This window comes from Dipodomys ordii, unplaced genomic scaffold (genome assembly GCF_000151885.1).
Source record: "Dipodomys ordii isolate 6190 unplaced genomic scaffold, Dord_2.0 Scaffold11, whole genome shotgun sequence".
Taxonomy (NCBI): Eukaryota; Metazoa; Chordata; class Mammalia; order Rodentia; family Heteromyidae; genus Dipodomys; species Dipodomys ordii.
In genome coordinates, this window is record NW_012267227.1 from 11,265,603 (window position 1) to 11,291,353 (window position 25,751).

A 25,751-nucleotide genomic window follows, 5' to 3' on the forward strand; every position below is an offset into this window, starting at 1 on the left:
TTCCAATATAAACAAACAATAGGGGCTGGAAAGGTGGCTCAGTGGTAGAGTGCTTGCCTTGCATAAATGAGGTCCTGAGAAAAAGCCAGAAGTGGCGCTGTGGCTCAAGTGGTAGAAGGCCTTGAGCTGAAGAGTTGAGGGACAGCGCCCAGGTCCAGAGTTCAGACCCCACAACCAACAACAACAACAAACAATATTGCAAAGGGTGCATTTTAGGATACCCATCCTTCTCCAAAGGCAAGAACTTCTACAGAATCGAAATAGAGCAGGAACAGCTGGGCGCCAGTGGCTCATGCCTGTAATCCTAGTTACCCAGGAGGCTGAGATCTGAGGATCATGGTTTAAGCCAGTCTAGGCAGGAAAGTCTGTGAGAGTCTTATCTCTAATTAACCACCAGAAAACCAGGAGTGATGCTGTGATTCCAAGTGTTAAGAGTATTAGACTTGAGTAAAAGAGCTCTGAATTAAAGCCCCACGACCAACAACAAACAAACAGACAAATAAATATTTGAAAAAAGAATGTTTGAAAACCAAGAATGAAAGGTACTGCTAGGTCCCTAGAGTCAACATTCAAGTCTGTACCAATCATTTTAAAATAACTGTATAACCAAAGGCATTTTATGACTCATAGTCAAAGCAAAGGATATTTCTCAGCCAGCTCAGCAATTTTGCCAACCAAATTGACAATGATATACTCTTCTTTACTCTGATGTAAATATTCAAGCATTTTCTGGACAATAACGGTTACATTCTGTGTGTTTGTAATTCTATAAAGAAGTTCCAGTGTCTATTTAACAAAGAAAAATAAAAACAACATTATTAATTGACTCAGGATAACATCAATAGACACAATAACATATTTGGTTATAACACAATTAAATGGCCTACTTTTTTCATACATCTACTAGGTAGTTAATAGATGATCAAGAAATACAAACTTATCTAAAAACCGTCTAAAGTGAAATTGTCAAAAAGTAAATTGATCACAATTATTATTGAGCTAATTAGGATCAGACAATTACACATGTCAAAACATGTAATGTAAAAACTAAAAAGTTAAAGGTTTATATTTTCTCAAAATATAAAATTTTAGCCAGGCGCTGGTGGCTTACACCTATAATCCTAGCTACTTAGGAGGCTGAGATATAAGGATCATGATTCAAAGCTAGCCCATGCAGGAAAGTCCGTGAGACTCTTATCTCCAATTAACCACCTGAAAACTGGAAGTGGCACTATGACTCAAGTCGTACAGTGCTCACCTTGAGTTGAAGAGCTAAAGGACAATGCCCAGGCCCAGAGTTCAAGCGCTATCACCACCAACAACAAAAAAAGCTTTTAAAATTCAAGTTCATGATCTTTTAAAAATTAGTCATTAAGTGTTCACAGTATTCACTCAAGCTGTATTTTATCTCCCTGCTTATAAGATATTTATATACTTATTATATTTTCTCCTTTTTATCATTACATTTTTTTTTCTTTGTGCCAATCCTGGGGCTTAGGGCCAGGGTGCTGTTCAAGGCTAGTGCTCTACCACTTGAGCCACAACTCTATTTCTAACTTTTTGGTGGTTAATAAGAGATAAATATCTCATGGACTTTCCTGCTCAGGCTGGCTTTTGAACCATGATCCTTCAGATGTCAGTCTCCTGAGTAGCTAGGATTATAGGTATGAGGCACTTGTGCCAAGCTTTACCTTTATTTTATTTATTTATTTTTTTTTTTTGGTCAGTCGTGGGGCTTGAACTCTGGGCTTGGGCGCTGTCCCTGCACTCTTCAGCTCAAGGCAAGTGCTCTACCCCTTCCTTGAGCCACAGCACCACTTCTGGTTTTCTAGTGGTTTATTGGAGATAAGAGTCTCATGGACTTTCCTGCCCGGGCTGGCTTTGGGCTGGCTTTGAACTGCGATCCTCAGATATCAGCCTCCTGAGTAAGCTAGGATTACAGGGGTGAGCCACCAGCGCTGGCTAACCTTTATTATTTTTAAAAACCAGGAGTAGCCAGGGGCCATTGGCTCACGCCTGTAATCCTAGCTACTCAGGAGGCTGAGATCTGAGGATCGCGGTTCAAAGCCAGCCCGGGCAGGCAAGTCCATGAAACTCTTATCTCCAATAAACCACTAGAAAATCAGAAGTGGCACTGTAGCTCAAGCTGTGGAGCACTGGCCTTGAGCTGAAGAGCTGAGGGACAGCACTCAGGCCCAGAGTTCAAGCCCCACAACCGACCAAAAAACAGAAAAAAGAAAAAAGAAACAGGAATGAAAAACTTTGGCTTGGTGTGATGACATACTCCTGCTATCCCAGCTACTTGGGAGACAAAGATAGGAGGACTGCAGTTCAAGACTGGCCCAAGTGAAAGGCTTTTATATATGTAAAATTGGTCCATCATAAATTATACTGTTTATAATACATACTCATAAGACAACCTAGTACTAGAATTCAGGTTCCCATATCATGTTTAGGCTATAAAGACACTAATTAATGCAGATAGATAACTGAAATTAAACTCCTGAATTTGTCATCTAAAAACACTGTTGTGAGCCATGTACGGTGGTGTATGTCTGTAACCCCAGCACCTGAGACGCTGAGACATGAGGATTATGAGGTCACGTCTAGCCTGAGCTGCCTAGCAAGATGCTATCTCCAAACACAAAACTAAAACAAAATACAAATTCTTGTCACTGTTGACAGAATTCAATATACAGAAAAGTTAAAAGACATAATCTGCCACTTTAATCTCTCTCCAGAACACCAACCAAAAGTTTAGAAATGTTAACACTTTACGTACACTATTCAAAATTCCAGTTTACCTCTCTTTTAATAATGGGATCAGGATGGTCTAAGCATTCAATTATTGTCATCTGGTGTTGAAGAGCCAGAGTGGGATCCTGTTGGATAACATAGGTAAGAGCCTTCAGTCCTAGACACAAAGATTACATTACATGAAGTGACTTACAACAAGTACCCAGCAAATTTCAAACACTGTTTAAAATTCCTAGCAAAAAAGCCAATTTCCTTACCTAGATACTTGAGGTTTATTTTAGGTGACAGAACAAATTTTCCTATGCATTTGGCTGCCTTCTCAAGCAAATCTGATTTAGGATAAATAGAATAGACTGTGTGCACACATTCAAACAGAATAGCTGAAGAAGAAAAACATAAAAATGGCAGACTTATTAAGGCTCAAGAAAGAATATATTTCTGTAAGACTTAAAATAAACAAAATTTTCTACAGAAAATTTTCAAAGAAATCTTTATTGTTTTCAGTCTTACTTTATTAGAATTTAAAGAAAATTATATTACCAGTAATAAGACTGAGGCATTTACTTATGCACAAAGTATTTATCAAACCCCTCATGTGTGCCTTATGCATATTGATACCATGGAAGCAGCAGTGAGCAAAACTCAAAACACCTTCCCCTCCATAAGCTACCATTCTAATGGACATGCAGACAATCTTTCCAAAACTCCTTGAGGACTTTAAAATATTTTGCTTTCAAGTAGTTTCTACCACTTATGCACAGAAATCATGTATGTAGTTTACTACAATATAATAATTTTAAGTTGGCCTGGGTTTCAAAGAGAGGGTTATTATTCAAAAATCTTGCAATTACTTTAAAATTAACCTTTAATATATAAAGCATTCTATTGCACCTCTTGTGTGCTAGATGTACTTTCTAATAATGTCACGAGTCTTAACACTTTAGTGATTAAAGGAGACACTAATTTTTTTTTCCAATTCCTTAAAAAAACATGAGCTGGGCCAGGTGCTGATGGCTCATGTGAGTAATCCTAGCTACTCCGGAGGCTGAGATCTAAGGATCATGGTTTGAAGCCAACCCAGGCTTATCTTATCTCCAATTAACCACTCAAAAACTGGAAATGGAACTATGGCTCAAAGTGGTAAAGAGCTAACTTTGGAGCAACAGAGCTCAGGGACAGTGCCCCAGCCCTGAGTTCAAGCCCCACAACCAACAAAACAAAACAAAACAAATGAACTGGCTGGGCAGCGATGGCTCATGCCTATAATTCTAGCTACACAGGAGGCTGAAATCTGAGGACTTCAGTTTGAAGACAGCCCAGGCAGGAAGGTCTGTGAGACTCTTATTTCTAATTAATTTCAAAAAAAAAAAAAAGAGTCAGCAGTGGTACTGTGGCTCAAGCTATAGAGTGTTAGTCTTGAGCAAAAAAAGCTCAGGGACAGTGCCCAAGCCCTGAGCTCAAGCCCAGGACCAGTACCAAAGAAAAAGAAAAACCAAAGTCCTATGAGTTGAGGAACTGGAGCTTTGCCATGATCAGAAGAATCATTGAGACACGTTAAAGTGCTGTATGTCCTAAAGAGTCACAGTATCAGAAATGAGACACAGCACTAACACAGAATCAGACTTAAAAGCAGATCTATGCACTGGGCACAGCTCTACTTGCCTAAGATCCTCACCACTCAGAGGGGAGGGCAGGAGGATGGTAAGGTAGAAGCCAGTTTGAGCCACACAATGGTATTCTGAGTGGGTACTGGAGAGCCAAAAATCTGAAAATACCAGCAGGCACACTAAAGCATCCCAAGACAGGTTTGTTTTCAATTGATAACAATAAATTTAACTCAATATTAGAAAAGGTAATAGTTTCAAAGTATTACTATTATTCATTACCTAATCCAAAAAAACCCTTAAAATTCGTGCATAAAATTCTATTGGAATTTATAGTTTCTAACATAGATTTAGCTACAATACTAAAAACAACATTAGTTATTACAAGAACATGTATATGTTACCTACCATAAGTGACATTGTGATTTAATTCAGCTCTTCGTAAGGATTCATCAAGAACATCATACATTAATTCACTTGTCCTGTTTGAAAGATATTTTATTTGCAGTAGAATTACAGTATTCTAACCCAACAAAACATAGTTTTTCAAATTTTTCTCTCTTTAAAACTGAGGATCTACAGAAGAAAAGCGAAAGAAATTCATTTTATAGTAAAGTTACCCAACTTTACTTCAAATGATTTCATTTGCTCTTTTCCTGAGTTGAATCTCCTGTTCTACCAAACTTGGCTAGTTAGCAACTGAGGACACAAACAGAGTTCGGTCAACTCTTCCCTCATCTGGTCCTAGTAGTCAAACCAGGTTATAATCTGCTTAAACAAATAAAATTTTTGTAACATTCAAATCACTATAGTAATATCTTTTAAACAGTATATTATCTGTTTTCTTAACCAACTTGTTTCTTTTAAGATATTCGAATACTAGTCTTTCCCCAGAGAGCAACTAGGTTCTTTAGCAAGAAAAATGTAACCTTCATTTATTTCTAAAATTATTAAATTTTATATGTAGCAGCTACCCGTTTTTATGTAACAGTCTACCTGTTCTGATAACAGAAACAGCATGTAGGTTGAGACAAACAAAAATCATACAGTGCTTAAAGTGCCAGAGTACTCAGCCTCCAAGCCTCTAAAATTCCTGGCCAAGAAATCAATGTGAAAATTATTGCTTCCCAGTTGGTATTTTTGTATGCTTCGTAAATTCAAAAAACAGTAATGGAAAAAAGACTAGCAGCAGCTGGGCACCAGTGGCTTATACCTGTAATCCTAGCTACTCAGGAAGCTGAGATGTGAGGATCACAGTTTGAAGCCAGCCCAGGCAGACAAATACAAAATCTCCAATTAACCACCAAATACCTAGAAGTAGAGATGTGGCTCAAGAGGCAAGTGCCATCTGTAAGCAAGAATGCCAAATAAGAGCACGAGGCTCTGAGTTCAAGTCCCAGTATAAGTAAAAAACAAAAAAACCGTTAAGTTATATACAAAGGTGTTGTAGAGAAATGATGCTATAAAACAAAAACATCAAAATAACCTGAGGATGTATAAATTTGATACCATGAACATTATGTTCCCTTCAGAAAATTATGTTCCCTTCTTTTCTTTTTACAAATACAGAAGTAGAAAAGTCAATTTTATGTACAAGTACTTTCATTCTATCTTGACAATCTAATAATGAGACTAGAGAACCACAGCATAAAACACATACTATTTAAGCCTTCTTCCACCATGGCATGTCTTACCAATCCTAAAAAGCCAAAAATCAGCCAGGTGCCGGGGGCTCACACCTGTAATCCTAGCTGCTCAGGAGGCTGAGAGCTGAAGATCATGGTTCGAAGCCAGTCCGGGCTAGGAAGTCCATGAGACTCTCATCTCCAATAAACTATTTGGTAGAGTGCTAGCCTTGAGCAAAAGAAGCACAGGGACAGGACCCAGGTCTTGAGTTCAAGCCTCAGTACTGGCACCAAAAACAAAACAAAAACAAAAAACAAAAAAGCACCCAATACTATAAAACACAAGAAAATATTCAAATGATAAGAAAAAGGCTTTTCGGGAAATTTTTTTCTTTCAATACTTTTAGAATCCTATTATGAAGTGACATTTTTACTCTGTTATATTGAGCTTATCTTTCTTATAAATTACAAGATTTATGTTGAAAAAATATAAGTGGAGAGAAGATAGAAGAAAACATAGTTACACAGTACATAATTACATAGTACATAGTACAACATTACACTCTTTATATATCCATTTCTGAACCTAGCCTAATTACTATTCCATGGAGCCCTTCGAAGATAAGGAATCTTACTCAACTTTGTATATTCTTCAAATCCATCCAAGAAAAGATATGGCTAAATGAATTAAATAAAATTCCTTAAGTAAAATTCCTTAACATCAAAGAGCATTATCTTTTTTAGAGGATAAGCGATAATACCCCAATACTAAATTTTAAAATAGAATTCTAGCTGGGGACCAGGAGCTCACACCCATAATCCTAGCTACTCCAGAGGCTGAGCTCTGAGGATCATGGTCCTAAGCCAGGATAGGCAGGTAGTAAAGTCAGTGAGACTCTTATCTCCAATTAACCACCAAAAAAAGCTGAAAGTAGGGCTGTAGTTCAACAAAAGCTCAGAAACAGAGCCCAGGACCTAAATTCAAGCTTCAGGACTGGCATTAAAAATAAATAAATGCATTAAATAAATAAATAAGTAGAATTCCAGTGAGCTCAAACGAGAGCTCTCTATTAGCATAGTGTGGAATTACATAAAATAAAATTAGGAGAAGCCGGGCGCTGGTGGCTCACGCCTGTAATCCTAGCTACTCAGGAGGCTGAGATCTGAGGATCGAGGTTCAAAGCCAGCCCGGGCAGGAGAGACTGTGAGACTCCTATCTCCAATAAACCACCAGAAAACCGGAAGTGGCGCTGTAGCTCAAGTGGTAGAGCGCTCGCCTTGAGTTGAAGAGCTGAAGGACAGCGCCCAGGCCCAGAGTTCAAGCCCCACGACCGACAAAAAAATAAAATAAAATAAAATAAAATTAGGAGAAACATTTCTAATGTGAATTTCCTCATCACTTTGGGTGTTGCACTCTAATCAGGACTTGAGACTGATACACACAGGAAAAAGCTGACACAGTAATCAAAAGTGATACAGCCCAATTAGCACTGATGAAGAGTTCAGAGAAGATTGGTTCTGGTACGAAGATGAGAAGACATTTCTAGGAGCAATATAGGAGAAAACAGTCCCTCTGTAGAACTAGGCTAGAAAATTAGAACATGTATACCCCATACTATATGACATCAATGTCAGAACATTGATTAGCAAGTCTTTTCTCAATATATAAGACTCAAACCAAGCCTCTTGATTGTAAAGGAACTAACATATAATTGGATTTGCTCTCAAACAATAGAGGTGAAAAAATCATGTATATATGTCCACAGAAAGAGAGAGAATGACAAAGTAAATGTGAATAATTGATGAGGCAGACAGGATGTAAAGGACCTTCAATATTACCCCATGGACTACTCAAAAATTTATGAACTTTTCACATTCATTGATCACTATTAAGTCAACAAAGCACCGGCAGAATGTGGATGATCATGAAACCTCTAAGTGACTAAAGCCTAAGCCAAAGTAAGACTAAAACCTCCAAGTAACTAAGTGCTACAGTATGGAGTCATTAAGTAACTTACTTAGAATGGTTTACCTTTGATCATCTTTTCCTAGAAGTCCTAGTATTCTCAAAAGCTGAATCTGTAACCATGGTGCTGGCACATTGTGGTAATTGAAATCTACTGGGAGCTTTCCTCCAACTACTTGCTTTAAAATGGTTACAAAACTTCCAGTCAAGTCTTTATATCCAGACGGGTTCTCCTACATAAAAAAAGCAACTTTTTGATGATGTCTTATCAAATATGAAATAGGCTTGGTTAAAATGTCATATCGAACCTCCCTTAAAACATTCTCATTTAGTTTATGTTCACATTTAATAAGAGTTATTGATATACATAATTTCTTCCATTTAAGACTCTTCTGGCTACCCAACCCAAAGATGAATCATCCCCAGAAAAGCTTGCACACTCTCTACTTTTTCCTTCACAGTTTAATCACATTTTAAAAGCTTTACAATTACGTCACAGAATCCTTACTAGCCAGTAGTAGGAAATAAAGTATAAAGTGAAAATAATTGGCATATTGAAAAAAAGCAGTAACACTGTGATTCAATAAAAATCAGGGCCTGTTTGCAATTTCTGAACTGTGTGTGTAAAAGACATAAGAGTTAAATTCTGGTACAAAAGCACTGGAGACTACATTTGAAGCCCTAAACATTCAAAGCCTTCAAAATTAATTACCCATATAGCATATAAATATACTTTTACTCCTGGATGATAATGCCTTGAATATCTCTCTGACTAATGTCTTGAACTAGGAAAATAAAATATATCCTCCTTGCTGAATGTTAGATTCTCCATTGCAATAATGTTTTCACAGGCAAATTTTTGGAAAGGAAATTTTAATATACATTAAATAGAGAATAAGATTTAATGTTAAATATATTTATACTACACCATTTTGTAACAAAATGCATATAAAAGAAGAAGATAAGCTTTGGTTCTTTTGGTATTGGGGCTCAACCTCAGGACCTTATACTCTTGCTTGGCTTTTCTGTTCAAGGGTGGCACTCTATAATTAAGAGTCTCACAGATGTTTCTGTCCAAGCTAGCTTCACAATGTGATCCGCAGATCCCAGCCTTTTAGCTAGGATTACAGGCATGAGCCAGTAGCACCTGATTAAATTTTGGTTCTATAATCATAATGAGTTCAACAACACATTTCATTCTGTGACAACAGGCATTTATAAAATCCCCCACAACAATTTTATATTTTTATACAAATATAATTTTTGCACTGAGGACTGAGTATACTTTTGAAGACAAAGTTTCAGGAAATACATTGAGAGGGAACTGCTGAACTGGTACATATCCATCATGGTTTAGAAAAGTATTTTACCATACCATTCAACCTTCCTCTCCCCTTGACTACCCCAGTCTCAGTGCAGGCAGCCAACACTGTCAGCTATACCTGGCATAACCTGCACCTGCTCTTCTCTCTTCTACCAGCTGTTAGGTATCCCATGAAGCTGTATGAAAGAGATTCACTGCTTAAAAAACCTTCCCCTTTCAATCATCTTTCCCAACCACCATTTTTCCACATTTCTGTAACATAAAAACACTGCAGGCACTCAAAGCGATCTAATTCTGTAATGATATCACAATTCACGCCGTCAACACGTGCCAAAATTACTATTAGAAAGTCAATACTGGGGGAGGTTGGTAAGAGAAAAACTGGGAGAAATGAGGAAAGAGGTAACAATGTCTAAAAAGAAATATACTGATTACCCAACTTACGTAAGTGTAACCCCTCTTTTTTTGGGGGGGTCCGGTTGTGGGGTCTGAACTCTGGGCCTGGGCACTGTCCCTCAGCTCTTCAGCTCAAGGCAAGCGCTCTACCACTTGAGCCACAGAGCCACTTCCAGCTTTTTTTTTCCAGCTTACGTGGTGCTGAGGAATCGAACCCAGGGACTCATGCATACAAGGCAAGCGCTCTACCACTAAGCCACCTTCCCAGCCCAGTGTAATCCCTCTTTACATCACCTTTACAGTAACAATAAAAGAAAGTCAAATTAACAGCAAAAATAATGGTAATGAGGCATTTTATTGAAATGTATGAGTTTTCTTTTAATTCTAGTTATATTTTTCTATGGTAGCTACTCAGTACTTGCTGAAATTTCCAACTTACCTTAATCATCCTAAGGTATATGTGCAAAGAAGCAGCCATGACCCCAACATCTCTGTCACAAAGTGCTTTCCGGAACTTAATATGGATATGCTGTACTTGATTAGGAGCAATGAGATGGAATTTGTACAATGCTAGAACAGCTTTTCTTCGAATAATTTCCCTAAGGATGAAAAATTAAATTTCAACAAGACAATGTGAGCCATCAGATACTTAGTTTGAATAGATTATAGGCCAGATGATTTCAAAAAAAGAAACAAAGAATGATATATATCTTATCACTTTCTTTATTCTAATGCAACAAATATAAAAAGTAGTTATTTCTAAAAATTAAAATCTCTCAAGATTTTTTTTCCCTATTTGAAAGGTCTCACTATGTAGATCAAGGTGGACTCAAACTCTCTATGTTACTTCAGCCTGCCCAGTGCTGGAATTACAGCTACGTACAACCACATTTGGATCAAGAGGCTTTAACTGCCTATACTATATATTAAAAATTCCTCTAGTCACTTTTTCTGGCTTTTTCTTTTTATGTGGTACTGAGGAATGGAGCCTAGGTCTTCATGCAAACGCTCTACCACTCATAAGCCACATTCCTAGCCCCTAGTATGCTTTTATTTAAGTGCTTGAAATCAAAATCAGGGCCTTGTAGATATAAGGCAAGTTTTCTAATACTTAGCTATATCCCAAGCTCTAGAACTTTTTTTTTGTGGCAGTGCTGGGGTTTGAACTCGAGACCTCAAGCTCATTCGGCCTGCTTGCTTAACTGTGACTACTTGAGCCACACCTCCAGCTTTGCTTTCTGCTGGTTATTTGAAGACAGAGTTGTATGGACTTTTCTGCCCAAGGAATGCCTCAAACCTTGATCCTCAGGATCTCAGCTTCCTTAGGAGTTAGAGTTACAGGTGTGAGCCACCACTGTAATATTACTTTAGCAATCAGTTAAAACAAGAAAAATTTCTTAATTCTTTAATTTCATTTTTTAAAACTCATGGGGCTTGTACTCTAGGCCTGGGCACTGGCCCTCAACTCTTCAGCTCAAGGCGAGTGCTCTATCACCACTTGAGCCACAGCACCACTTCCAGTTTTCTGATGGTTAACTGGAAGTAAGAGCCTCTCGGACTTTTCCTGTCTGGGCTGGCTTTGAACCCTGATCCTCAGATCTCAACCTCCTGAATAGCTAGGATTACAGGCGTGAACGAGGGTGCCCGGCCTCATTTTTTAAAATATTGTATCTAGAAATTGAGACAAGATAATAATAAGTTTAAACCAACAATAAGGAATTTCAGCTAGATTATTAAATGAGCATTTATAAATATCAATCAAATTAAAATTATATTAATATTTACCAAAATTAAATTCATATATTTAAATTTAATATTTATAAATGTTAAAAAATGTTTAATATTTCTTTGTTAACCTGCATGAAACTCAGCATACATCAAATTCAAGATCCCCTTGTGTCCTAAATTTTTGGGATTTCAGACTGAGCTACCAAAGCCAATTAAAAATCTTCTTTCTATTACAGACAAGCATACTCCAAATATTCTGAGGATGGTGAAGTGCAGGTATTACTCTTCTCCTTGCATTGCTTTTGTTTTAAAATCTCATGATAGCAGAAGAAAAGCACATGCTAGTCTCAGTGTTCACTTGTAGCAGATAATATCTAGCAAACATGAAGCAAAAATACAGAGATGGTATACTAGCTGGGTACAGTAAGGAGTGCCTATAATCCCAGGACAGGAGAGGCTAACATCGTTTTAAGTTCCAGGCCAGCCTGGGATATATTGCAATACCCAGGCGGGGATGGGGGTGGGCGGGGAGGGAAGGGAGTCCTCCAGATACCAGTGGTTCATGCCTGCAATCCTAGCTACTAAAGAGACCACGATTTGAGGATTGAGGTTCAAAAACCAGCCAAGTAGAGATGTGTCGCAAGTGGTAGAGCACCAGCCTTGAGCAAAAAGAGCTAAGGAACAGCTCCCAAGCCCTGAGTTCAAGTCCTAATACTAGCCCCCCAAAAAAGTGTGGAAAAAAGTACCTTCCCAGTATACTGAAGCTTTGTGTTCAGAGCACTTGAACTATTTTTCCGTTTTCTATAATTTTTCTTCATCTTCTAAACAACTTTTTGAGAATTAAGGAATTTCAAGCCTTTTTTGGGGTCGGTTGTGGGGCTTGAACTATGGGCCTGAGTGCTGTCCCTCAGCTCTTTAGCTCAAGGCAAGTACTCTACCACTTGAGCTACAGCACCACTTCTCGTTTTTCTGGTGGTTTATTGGAGATAAGAATCTCACGGAGTTTCCTGCCCAGGCTGGCTTTGAACCATGATCCTGAGATCTCAGCCTCCTGAGTAGCTAGTATTACAGGCGTGAGTCACCGGCGTCTGGCAATTTCAAGCCTTTATAGCTAAAGGAAAGCAGCACCATTGCTTGTGAGGGAAAGAAATGAGAGAAAAACAAAGGATTCCTGATGATAATGCTCACTTTAGAGAGGCCTTAACTTTAGAAAGCCATCTAACATTTTCTAAATCTGCAAAAACATAAGGTCAATTCTATTGGGATTTTTGTGTAATAACTGATAATCAAAGAATATTCTCTATTGTAGTAGCATTAAGTTAGTTATAATAAATCTAGTATACTTTTTTTTGTCAGTCATGGGGTTTGAACTCTGGGCCTGAATGCTGTCCCTCAGCTCTTCAGCTCAAGGCTGGCACTCTACCACTTGAGCCACAGTGTCACTTCCCGTTTTCTAGTGGTGTATTGGAGGTAAGAGTCTCACAGACTTTCTTGCTGGGGCTGGCTTTGAACCATCATCCTCAGATCTCAGCCTCCTGAGTAGTTAGGATTACAGGCCTGAGCCACCAGTGCCCGGCTTAGTATACATTTTTATTTGAAATATACAGTAAAGACACTAATACCAAAAGAATTTACTTACTTAGAATGCTGAAGTTTATCTTCTATTAAAGGAAGAACAGCTGGAATCATCTCTCGAGGGAAAATCTGGCTGACAACAGTAAGAGCCATACATATTTCCACCAAGTTAGTGCTCTGCAAGTCCTGGCATTATTACAAAGAAAACTTTCAGTGTAAAGTTTCAAACTAAGGATGGCAAATTTATCACTGCACTAAGCCTATATATTTAGTGAATTCTTCCCAGCTTTATATTTATTTTGTGCATTTATACTTATGTCACTTTTTTTTTTTTTGGTCGGTTATGAACTCTGGGCCTGAGCACTGTCCCTGAGCTCATCAGCTCAAGGTGAGCGCTCTACCACTTGAGTCACAGTGCTACTTCTGGTTTTCTGGTGGTTTATTGGAGATAAAGAGTCTCACAGACTTTCCCAGGCTGGCTTTGAGTAACTAGGATTACAGGCGTGAGTCACTGGTGCCCAGCTCTTATGTCACATTTTATGGGACTATCCCTATCTGTTTCATTTGCCTTAATAGAACAGATAGATAGATAGATAGATAGGTGACAGGTAGATATAAATGGAAACTAATACAAAAGCTAGCCATTTCTGTCTATTATAGTGCTTAAAACATCTCAAACTACTAACAAAACAATTTTATGAATTTTTCTAGTTAATCATGAGTAAAAATTTAAAACTTAAGTTGGGTGCTGGTGGCTCACATCTGTAATCCTAGCTGCTCAGGAGGCTGATTACAGTTCAAAGCTAATTTGGGCAGGAAAAGTCTGTGAAAATCTTATGTCTAATTAACCACCAAAACAAAAAAGCCAGAAGTGGAGCTGTGGCTCAAGTGGTAGATGGCTAGCCTTGAGCAAAAGAATGCTCAGGAGGGTTGGGAAGGTGGCTCAGTGGTAGAGTGCTTGCCTTGCATGCCTAAGGCCCTGGGTTCGATTCCTCAGCACCACATAAGAATACTGGCACACAAAAAAAGTAACTTTAGAATTTGTACAATAAAATGCATATATTCATATTAACTTAAGGCACATATTTTATTAATCATTCTATAGAAACTTCAAAATACATTTTTAAATTTTTGAAAAGTTTACCCCGGTGCCAGTGGCTAAAGCTGTAATCCTAACCCCATGACCAACCAAAAAAAATTTTTTTTGAAAAATTTAAGCTACTAGTAACTGATTTAAACTTCAGAAAATATTGTACAAATAGACACTCCATACTCACATATTGAAAGTCCAATACACACCAAAAAAAAACAGGAAAAAGACTGATAATTCAATTATACTTCATTATTAGATCTGATTAGAAATTTAATAGGAAAAAATTGTGAGTACAGACTAAGTTATGTGTTTATCATTTGTGTAATTTTGCCAAGCAAGTATGTTTGTACCCATTGTAAATGACTTTTTGAATTTTAAAGATTGCAGTTACTCAAGTTCTATCTACATTCCTTTAGATAAATCCTAGAGGAAAAGACTACAGCATGCAGTTACCCTGGCAAACAATCTGGTAATATGGTTATCATTCCAACTGCTGTCCCCAAACTCAATGACAATATGGACAAGAACAGCAGCAGGAAGAGCAACAACTCTAGTCTTTCTTCCTTTTTCCTTCTTTTTTTTTTGTGTGTGTGTGCTGGTATTGGGGCTTGAACTCAGAGACTGGCACTGTCCATTAGCTTTTTTACTCAAGGACCAGTGAGCCACAGCTTTACTTCTGGCTTTTTGCTGGTTAACTGAAGACAAGGATCTCATAGACTTTCTTAACTGGGCTGGTTTAGAACAGTTATCCTCAGATCTCAGCCTCCTGAGTAGGTGGGGTAATAGGCATGAGTCTAGCTAGTGTTTCACTTAATCCTCAAAATTAGTTAAGTTCCATTATACACCTTCATTATAAAAATGCAGAAACTGATTTTAAAAAGATCATTCTAAGCCCATTCTTTTAGCCTATCTACTTCCAAAATTACTGAATTCAATTGGATATGGAGCCATCTCAGAAACAGTAGAAATAGTTTCAGACTTCACATTAACAGACACATAGTACTTACCTTTACCACTGTATTCACAAGGAGAAGCAACAGTTCATGACTTTCATGTAGAAACAAAGAAACAGCCAGATAGCCTACAAAAAAAAAAAAAAATGAAAGAACGGCCTCATTAGTACCTACCAAAAATATATTATTCCCAAGAAGTTATACAAAGCAATAATATAGTTTATGTTTTAAGTGTCAAACATAGTAGTCATAGGCAAACATAAAAACAAATTGTAAGCCAGATGCTGGCTCAGGTCTACAATTCTACCTACTCTCAGGAGGCTGAGATTTAGAGGACTGATATATTCAAAGACAGCCTGGGCAGGATCAGTCCTCAAGACTCCATCCCCAAAATAAGCAGCAAAACACAGGCCTAGAGAATGAGCCCAGCAAACAAGCCAAGCAATCTTGACCAAAAAATTCCTTAAAAATTCCCATTTTATATAATCTTTAAGAAAAATTGGTATTTTAAGAAAAGGAAGTAACTAATAGATTTCTTAATTTTTTTTTTGGTAGAAGTCCTATGAGTGATACCACAAGAGTTAGAGCCTGATTTGGAATACAGAAAGGGAGAAAGGACCCTAAAGAATATTCTACATACAACATAGAAGAGTACTTGGGGTGGAGTGGGGTTCAACAAGTGGAGTATTATGTACATGTAGCATCTGACTCTTTATGAAAACTCTATCATTTCATAGCACTGGTAAATACAATTTGTGCAGAATGATAGACCTTAAGAATATGATATTAGCTGGGCGCCAGTGGCTCACACCTGTAATCCTAGCTACTCAGGAGGCTGAGATCTGAGGATCGGGGTTCAAAGCCAGCCTGGGCAGGAAAACCTGTGAGACTCTTATCTCCAATAAAAACCACTAGAAAACTGGAAGTGGCACTGTGGCTCAAGCGGCAGAGCGCTCACCTTGAGCTGAAGAGCGCAGGGACAGTGCCCAAGCCCAGAGTTCAAGCCCCAAGACTGACAAAAAAAAAAAAAAAAGAAGAAGAACATGACAATACCAATCTCAATGAGGGGAGAACACATTCCATTCCATCTCTACTCTAGTCTTTAGTCCTTCTTTCTGGGAATCCCGATACAGGGCTGAATCTTTACAAAATTTTTACAAAGGTACCTCTAATCCTCAAACCTAACATCTGTGGAGGTGAGAATAGTATATTTAATATTATTCTAATCAATTTCAATTTTATTGGCTACTTTGATAAGTAGATATTGAATGTAACCCTGCCAAGAGTCCCTTGAGATCCACTAGTCCACTCCTTTTTTTCTTCTTCTTTTTCTCCCTTCCTCCCTCCTCTCCCTTCTTCCTCCTACCTTTCATGCTTATCTGCAGGGCTTTGTGCATGCTGGACAAGCACTCTAGTATTGATTTACGTTTTTTGCCCTAAGTTTTATATTATGCAGAAATATTAGCCAGGTATGGTGGCACACACCTATAGTCTCAGTACTCAGGAGGCAGGAGAACCACAAGTCTGAGTTCAGCCTAAGCTACATACTGAGACACTGTATTGAAAAGAGGGAAGAGGAAAATTTCCAACCATGGTGTTAAGAGTACTTTTCTTTTCTTTCTTTTTTTTCATGTCAGTACTGGGGCTAATTGACTTAGGACCTGCGAGCTGTCTCTAAGGCTCAAAGCTAGGACTCTCTCGAGCTCTACTTCTAGACTGAGTTCTCTTTTTTTTGCCAGTCCTGAGGCTTGGATTCAGGATCTGGGAACTGTCCCTGAGCTTCTTTTTGCTCAAGGACGGCAATCCACCACTTAAGCCACAGCACCATTTCTGGCTTTGTGCATGCTAAGCAAGCAGTCTACCACTAAGCCACATTCCCCTCCTAGACCAAATTATTAAAACCTATTTTATTAAGGTATAATTTAAAATTCACCTATATTATTAACAATACAGCTCAATGAGTTTTGACAAATATTGTAGTTATCCAACCACTATCATAAGATTAGGCCAGTTTTAATGTTTTTTTAATTTTTTAAATTTTTTTGGTTGGTCATATGGCTTGAACTCAGGGCCTAGGTACTGTCCCTGAGATCTTTTGTTCAAGGCCAATGTTCTACCTCTTTGAGCCATAGCAACACTTCCATTTTTCTAATGGCTAATTGGAGATAAGATTTCACAGACCTGGGGCTGGGAAGGTGGCTCAGTGGTAGAGCACTTGCCTTGCATGCCAGAGGCCCTGGGTTCGATTCTTCAGCACCACATAAGCAAACAGAAAAAAGTCAGAAAGTGGCGCTGTGGCTCAAGTGGTAGAGCACTAGCCTTGAGCTGAAGAGCTGAGGGACAGCGCCCAGGCCTAGAGTTCAGACCCCATGACCGGACCCAAAAAAAAAAAAAAAAAGATTTCACAGACCTTCCTATCCTGTCTGGCTTTGAGCCATGGTCCTCAGATCTCAGCCTTGCTGAGTAGCTAGAATTACAGGTGTGAGCTACCAGTGCCTGCCTCAGATGTAATCTTCTGTGTAACCCCAAAATGGTATGAACCTGGAAAACTGATCATTAAAAGGCTTTGGGTTTCTGAAGTGATATCATTTAAATCTTTGGAAATTACAATGCAGTGTTCTACAAACAAATTACATACCTGCCATACTCATTTTTATACAGTAAATGGAACTTCAAGGAAAACTTAAGTATGAAAGTCTTTAAACACGACACATACATACCTACTCTTTTTTCTAAGAGGTTTCCTTGTTGGGCCAATTTGATTGCATGTATATAGCCAAAGGAAGCATCATATCCAAGCATCTCACAATATATAAGTCTCACCATACATTCTTTCATCATTTTCTGAAAAACATAAGGTCCAGTTACTATATTCAGAACCACAATGTTTTGATTTTTTTGTAATACTCATGAGCAGGATAACCTTTAATCCAGGCAATAAAGAGACAAGGAAGATATTAGAAATTAATCACCCAATATCAGAATACATAAACAAAAGTTGTTTTCAATCTTAATTATCAGAAGTCAGGATTTCAACAAATTTTTCAAATATTTTACTGATAGTGGTACTAACAAAATAAATAAGCTGTATTTTTTTTTTATTCTGCTTATGTGGTACTGAGGAATTGAACTCAGGGCCTCATGCATGTGAGGCAAGTACTCTACCACTGAGCCAACTTCCCAGCTGTAAGTATTTCTAATTCTATGTGTCCAAATTTTTTTGGTTACAATGTGAAACATATCTGAGACAAAATTACATCCATAGTAATCTTATTTGGCATCTAAAATACACCACATCTAGAATTTTAATATCTCGTCAAATAAAAATATGCATAAAATTCCCAGAAGTTAGCAATGATTTCTATAATGAAAAAATTTTTTACATTTCAGCATCAAATTGCAAAGCGTGTACACACCTGTATTCCTAGTAAAATGGAAATATCTCAGAGTTTTTCAGAAATCACTATGAGCTTTAAGGAAGATAATTGCATACATATTATTCTCTTGTTTTTAGAGAAGAGAGCACTTTTCCTCAACACAGAAATTCTCTTTACAATTTCTTTAACAGTCATCCTACTTCTATAAGACCACCAGAAAAACAGACTACTATGTCACATCTGGATGGCCATAATTACTAAACATGCTTCCTCCTAAACTGACTTCCTAACTTCCAACCTATTAATCTCAATCCTACCCAACACCAGATTTATGTGTGTAGCAAGGAAAACTGCACATAATATTATCAATTGCAGAAAATTGAAACCTAACGAAATAAAAAGGGAGAAACTATTTTGTAACATTTCTATTATATGCCATGAAGCACAAAAATGTGGTATACACACAAAGACACACATCCACACATAAATATCCACATACATATATATTATAATGTACCGGATTAATGATGTCTTGAGTTTTGTCTATGATATTATTATTATAATATCATAGGAAATACATGAATCATTTCAGATTCATAAGTATTATTCATGTACAAGATCACATACTCATATAAAATGATCACCTTAATATTTTATTGGGGAGAGAAGAAACATTCCCACAATGATTAATTCACAAAAGGCTCTATTAAGTATTTGTTGAACAAATGTTGGTTGGAGAAAACTCGGTTTTAAAACCTGATATTAGAGGGGCTGGGAAGGTGGCTCAGTGGTAGAGCGCTTGCTTTGCATGCCTGAGGCCCTGGGTTCGATTCCCCAGCACCACATAAGCAAAAAGAAAAAAAGCCAGAGGTGGCGCTGGGCTCAAGGGGTAGAGCGCTAGCCTTGAGCTGAAGAGCTGAGGGACAGCGCCCAGGCCCTGAGTTCAGGCCCCACGACCAGACCCCCCCCCCAAAAAAAAAACAAAAAACCTGGTATTAGAACTGGGCGCTGGTGGCTCATACCTGTAATCCTAGCTACTCAGGAGGCTGAGATCTGAGAATCACAAAGTCAGCCAAGGTAGGAAAGGCTGTGAGACTCTTTTTTTTTTTTTTTTAAGGCTGTGAGACTCTTATCTCCAATAAACCACCAGAAAACCAGGGGGGCTGTAGCTCAACTGGTAAAATGCTTGCCTTGAGCTGAAGAGCTGAGGATCAGAGCCCAGGCCCAGAGTTCAATCCCCATGACCAACCAAAAACAAAAAAAGAACAAAAAAACTAACAGCATTAGGACAGGCACTGATGGCTCACGCCTGTAATCCTAACTACAGAGGAGACTGAGATCTGAGGGTCACAGTTCAAAGCCAGCTTGGGCAGAAAAGTCCATGAGACTCTTATCTCCAATTAACCACCTGAAAAACCACTCTACCACTCGAAGTGATAGAATGCCCAGGCCCTGAGTTCAAGCCCCATGACTGACAAAACAAAACAAAGGAAAAAAAATGGGCTAGAAATGTGGCTTAGTGGTAGAGTGCTTGCTTAGCATGCATGAAGCCCTGGGTTTGATTCCTCATACCACACAAAAGCTAGAAGCACTGTGGCTCAAGTGGTAGAGTTCTAGCCTTCAGCATAGAGAGGCTCACATGCACAGCCCAGGCCCTGAGTTCAAGGCCCAGGATTGGCAAAAAAAAAAAAAAAAAGACCAACAAACTAACATTAGGCAATTCAAGCTTGTAATCCCAGCTACTTGGGAGGAAGAAATTAGAAGGATCACAGTTTAAGGTCAATCGAGCATCTTAATCACTTGGTGACATGGCACACGTTATAAGCCAGTGCTTCCCCACAATGTAAAAGGAGGATCAAGGTCTTAAGATGGCCCAAGGCAGAAGTGGAAGACACGAACTGCAAAACAACAAAAGCAAAAAAGGGCTGAGGGCATGGCTCAAATAGTAGGTAGTCTGCCTAGCAATGTGACTCTAAGTTCAAACCCTAGTACTGTACCACCCAAAAAATCTTGTTATGCTGGGCAGGAAACTCCATGAAATGCTTATCTCCAATAAACCATCAGAAAACTGGAAGTGGCACTGTAGCTCAAGTGGTAGAGCGCTAGCCTTGAGCTGAAGAGCTGAGGGATAACACTCGGGCCCGGAGTTCAAGCCCCATGACAGACAAAAAAAAAAAATTCTGTTATTACATATTGTATACATGTATTTAATTCTCACATTGTATACCATAAATATCTACAACTGCTACATGTCAACAAAAAATCCTAACAACAGCAAAAACCTGGGTCCTAATCTATGTGCAGACTGCCCACACTGGCCTGTGTTCCAAGACCACTCACTGAGCAAAAACAAATACTATCTAAAGAATCAAGTTATGATGGCTAAGTCTGGGCCAATCAAGACTGGGTCTTGATTTAGCTTCTATACAATACACTTAGTTTCATAGCAAGAAAGTAATGTTTCTACCTTGTCAACCAGTCAATGCTCTAAGTTAAAAATAAAAGTCTACAATACAGTTGGAGATATAGTCAGTGGTAAAGTGCATGTTTAGCATGGGTAAAGTCCTGCATTCAATCACCAATGTCACATAAACAGACATAAAATATTTGACAATGTATCCATCTAGGTCTGAAAATACTATGCTAAAGTGACATATCCTAATGTTTCCTATGTGTACAAGATTAAAACAGCAAGATCAGTACTGGCACCCCAGGAGTATCATCTCATTTAGTAACTATCATCACATTGGTCCTGACTTCACATAGTCAGGCAAGCTTTGCTTCTGTACAACCAGTTGAGGATAAAAACCTAAGTTAGTACCTTTGACTTGGACCATAACACACTAAAATTTAGAAACCATCAGTAAATGCTACTCACAATTCTCCACTGGCCCAGATTTCAAATTCCAATGTGCTGCACTAACTATACAAACTTACCAGTGTTGTTGTAGGAGCAGAGACAGTTGCTTTCAGACTATTCAATTCCTGCTGGATTAATTTCTCCTCTTCCTGAAAAAGTAAACATATTTAAATGTTTAAGTAACTGTCTTATTAAACTAGCAGGATTGGGCTGAGGTATAGCTCAGTGGCAAAGCTTGCCTAGCAATGCTCCGGATTTTTGATATTCAGTACCACAAAAAAAAAAAAATAATAACAAAAAAGCTGGGTGCCAGTGGCTCACGCCTATAATCCTAGCTACTCAGGAGGCTGAGATCTGAGGATCATGGTTCAAAGCCAGCCTGGGCAGGAACATCCCTGAAACTTTTATCTCCAATAAACCACTCAGAAAACCAGAAGTGGCGCTGTGGCTCAAGTGACAAAGCACTAGCCTTGAGCTGAAGAGCTGAAGAACAGCACCCAGGCCCAGAGTTCAAGCCCCATGACAAAAAAAAAAAAAAACTAGCAGGATTTTTTTTTTCCATCTTGCTTGAATACAGGGCCTGGGCAATGTCCCTGAGCTTCTTTTGCTCAAGGCTAGCACTCTACCACTTAAGTCACAGCACCCCTTCTGGCTTTTTCTGTTTATGTGGTACTTAGGAATTGAACCCAGGGCTTCCTGCACTAGGCAGGCACTCTACCACTAAGCTACATTCCCAGCCCAACTAACAGGATTTTTACAGGGGAAAACACAATGTATAATACTTTCAATTAAAAAGAAATATAGTTAGCCAGGTGGTAGCTCACCCTCTAACCCTAGCTACTCAGAGGACTGAGATCTGAGGATCATGGTTCAAAACCAGCCCAGGGAAGGAACATCAATGAGACTCTTATCTCCAATTAATCACCTGACAACTGGAAGTGGCACTGTGGCTCAAGTGGTACATACAGTGCTCACCTTGAGCTGAAGAGCTAAGGGACAATGCCCAGGCCCAGAGTTCAAGCACCAGGACCGACAAAGAAAAAAAAAAAAAAGAGAAAAATGTACTCATTACCTAACTTATAAAACTATCACCCTTCTGTACATCACCTTTATAATAACCATTTAAAATGTTTTAAAAAAATAAAAGTATAGGGCTGGGGGTTTAGCCCAGCGGAAGGGCGCCCGCCCGGCGCGCGCAAGGCCCTGGGTTCGGTCCTCAGCCCTGGAAAAAATAAAAATAAAAGTATAATGCTAGATATGGGTGGATCATACCTGTAATACTAGGTATTCAAGTGTCTGAGATGTGAGGATTACAGTCCAAAGCCAGCTTGGGCACTACTTCTTGGACAGGAAAGTCCATGACACTCTTATCTCCAATTAACCAGCAAAAAGCTGGAAGTAGAGCTGTGGCCTAAGTGGTAGAGGACTATTGAGCAAAAAAGGTCAGGGACAGAGTCTAGGCACCTAAGTTCAAGTCCTGGGATTGACAAGGCAAGAAAAAAAAAGTACAGAAAGTTGAAAGAAATTCTTCTGGTCTAAAATGAGTCTCATTTTCCTCCCTTTAGAAGTAAAAAGTATTCATGAATAGAAATAGCTTATACAATCTATACAGAAAAAATGGAGTCTTTTTCCTTAAAATCTTTTCCTCTTCCTTAACCTTTTCTTATTGTTTCCTATCACACACACACACACACACACACAGATGGGATCACTTTCAATGTCTGCACTGCATTTTACCTCCTTAAGCATATTGGCCCCACTTTGGGCTAATATGATGCTATTTCTTTTTTTAATGATGCTATCTTTAAATTAGCAGGTGTTTGTTAGGTTGCTAATCAAGATTTACTAGTGAAGAACTGCCACATTTGAATGCCCATGTATAGTTACAACAGGCAATTTAAGGCCACTCATAATTTTCTTAATATTTCATTGGACATGTTATACAAATTAGTAAAGAAGAAAAACATAAAGACAAGCAATATTAAGCACACTAAGCAGATCCTATCCAGTATAGCAAAGTTTTTAACTTTTGCTTTTGAGGTACTGGGGTTTGAATTCAAGGCTTGTGTTTGGCAGATACTCTGTTGCTTGAACCTCTTTTTTTTTTTGCCAGTCGTGGGGCCTGAACTCTGGGTCTGGGCACTGTCCCTCAGCTCTTCAGCTCAAGGCTAGCACTCTACCACTGGAGCCACAGCGCCATTTCCGGCTTTTTCTGTTTATGTGGTGCTGAGGAATCGAACCCAGGGCCTCATGCTTGCAAGGCATGCACTCTACCGCTGAGCTACCTTCCCAGCCCCCTCTTTTTTTTTTTTAACCAATTATTTTTCCAATTATCTCAAATTCTTCTGCCCCAAGTTGCCTCAAGTTCTGAATTCCCTCTCTGAGCCTCCAAGTAGCTAGGATTACAGGCTTGAGCCATGGATGCCAGACATAAACCTGTAGAACATTTTGTTCTGTCTTTTTTTTTCTTTCCTGGTATTTATATTGCATTATATTTGTGTTTATATTTACCCCCAAAATAGATGTCCAATCCCTTAAGGGGAAAAAAAAGCATTTGTTTAACTCTTACTATATAACCTTGCTTACAAATACTTGTTAAACTATTGGGCTTTAAATCAATATCTTGAGCAACCCATGCAACCCACCTAAAGTCTATGGGAACTTAATAACTACTATTTCCTTTCCTAGTACTGGGACTTGAACTCTGGGCCTTGGCATATGCTAAGCAATCATTCTACCACTTGAGCCACACCGCTCACTCTAATTACTTCTATTATAATGACTCACTTTCAAAGTCCATCGGAAGCAGGGGCCTATGCAGCCTATTTTACACTTTGGGAAGATTTTGGTTATTTGAGAAAAGGGGGGGGGAAGACCTCATTGAGTTTGACTAAAACCTTAAGTTCCCCCACCCAAAGTATTCAACAGCAGGCGGAGGTGGACAGAGCTGTTCAGCTGACAGGGCTGTGGAAGAGGAAGGAACTTAGTAAAGGAATTCGTGCCTGGTAGTTGTATCTCAGTGGGTTACCTTCACAGACTTGACATCTCATCGGATCCTCAAAACCACCTACACCACGGTCTACGATGCGAAAACATAACGAGGGATCGGAAGGTAAAGCCACGTATCCCGGATCCGAGTTTCAGTCAGTGTCGAAGCCAAACGGTGGAAACTCGGTTTCCCCGTTGTTGTCAGACGAAGCAGGAAAGTGACGCTTCCCTGACAGACCTCAGGACGGGGTGCCACACGCGCGGCCCTGCGCCCCCCACGGACGTGCGGGTCGGGGTCACCGGGGTCTCGGCCTCTCGGCTGGGCCCTCCCCACGGAGGACTTCCTAGGACGCCTCCCCATGAAGAGGCCGCACCATGCGAGGCCTCCTCACATAGGGTCTGCTGGCCAGAGCCTTTCCACCCCACGGGGCCCACCCCCCCCCCCGGCCACCTCTGACCTCCAGGCCCCCCACCCCACCCCACCCCTTCTCCGGACCCACTTACGTGCTTGGAGGTGAGCGCGGTGATGCCGCGGATGAGGCCGCCCAGGCGGGAGGAGAAGGAGGTTTTGGCAGCGGGGGACCCTCCCACCGGCTGATTCTGCAGAAAGAGTCCCGGCAACGCCGTCAGCGTCTTCTCTACGATGTCACTCATCGCCGTAGTCGCCGCCGCCGCCTCCCCCGCGGCCTCCGCCGCCCGGCTTCATGCCCAGCTACGGCTGCCTGGCCGGCCACCGTAGGCACTTCCGGTGTTTTGAATGAGAAATCTTTATTGACTTCCGGTGTGTGCGCGCGCAGCGCCCGCCGGAAGGCTGGGCGAGTCCGCGACGCTCGGCTTGGGCGCGTCACGGTGACACCTGGCGGCGGCGCTGACGGGTTGAGTGACAGCGCGGGGGCGGTGAGTGACAGCGCGGCGACACCCGCAGACTGGGTGAGGGCTCCTATGGAAGCCACCAGGCGGTCCGGCAGCTTAACTCCCTCAGAGTTTCCCTCGGACGCTGCCCGACACCCCGTGCGGGAATGTTCCCATGTTGTGTCTCCTAGGGACTCCCTCCCCACCCCCTCCCCACCCCCCAGCCACCACCCCTCTCCGTGGGCCCGGGCGACGCGACGCTGCGGAGACCCCCCCCCCCGAACCAGTCGGCCCCGCGCGTCCCCAAGACTCTACCACGAGGGCCTCCAAAAGTCAGAAATCGTAAATTATCGAGGGCTGGGAAGGTGGCTCAGTGGTAGAGTGCTTGCCTTGCACGCATGAAGCCCCGGGTTCGATTCCTCAGTGCCACATAAGCAAAAAGAAAAAAGCCAGAGGTGGCGCTGTGGCTCAAGGGGTAGAGCGCTAGCCTTGAGCTGAAGAGCTGAGGGACAGCGCCCAGGCCCTGAGTTCAGGCCCCACGACCAGACCCCCCCCCCAAAAAAAAAAACAAAAAACCTGGTATTAGAACTGGGCGCTGGTGGCTCATACCTGTAATCCTAGCTACTCAGGAGGCTGAGATCTGAGAATCACAA

General features: G+C 40.1%; 1 protein-coding gene across 1 annotated transcript in view; it reads right to left on the reverse strand.

Moving 5' to 3' along the window:
- Ap4e1 (adaptor-related protein complex 4, epsilon 1 subunit) overlaps positions 1-24,963 on the reverse strand; it is a 64,242-nt gene extending 39,279 nt beyond the window's left edge. Inside the window, exons 1-11 of the mRNA XM_013009957.1 lie at positions 24,751-24,963; positions 21,336-21,407; positions 17,742-17,865; positions 15,076-15,149; positions 13,040-13,161; positions 10,112-10,271; positions 8,019-8,185; positions 4,770-4,843; positions 3,015-3,137; positions 2,805-2,914; positions 638-786 (exon numbers count right to left, since the gene is read on the reverse strand). Coding sequence (XP_012865411.1) covers positions 638-786; positions 2,805-2,914; positions 3,015-3,137; positions 4,770-4,843; positions 8,019-8,185; positions 10,112-10,271; positions 13,040-13,161; positions 15,076-15,149; positions 17,742-17,865; positions 21,336-21,407; positions 24,751-24,900 — 1,325 coding nt within the window. The 5' untranslated portion in view covers positions 24,901-24,963. The remainder of the gene's footprint in view (positions 1-637; positions 787-2,804; positions 2,915-3,014; positions 3,138-4,769; positions 4,844-8,018; positions 8,186-10,111; positions 10,272-13,039; positions 13,162-15,075; positions 15,150-17,741; positions 17,866-21,335; positions 21,408-24,750) is intronic.
- Between the last annotated feature and the right edge of the window lie 788 nt (positions 24,964-25,751).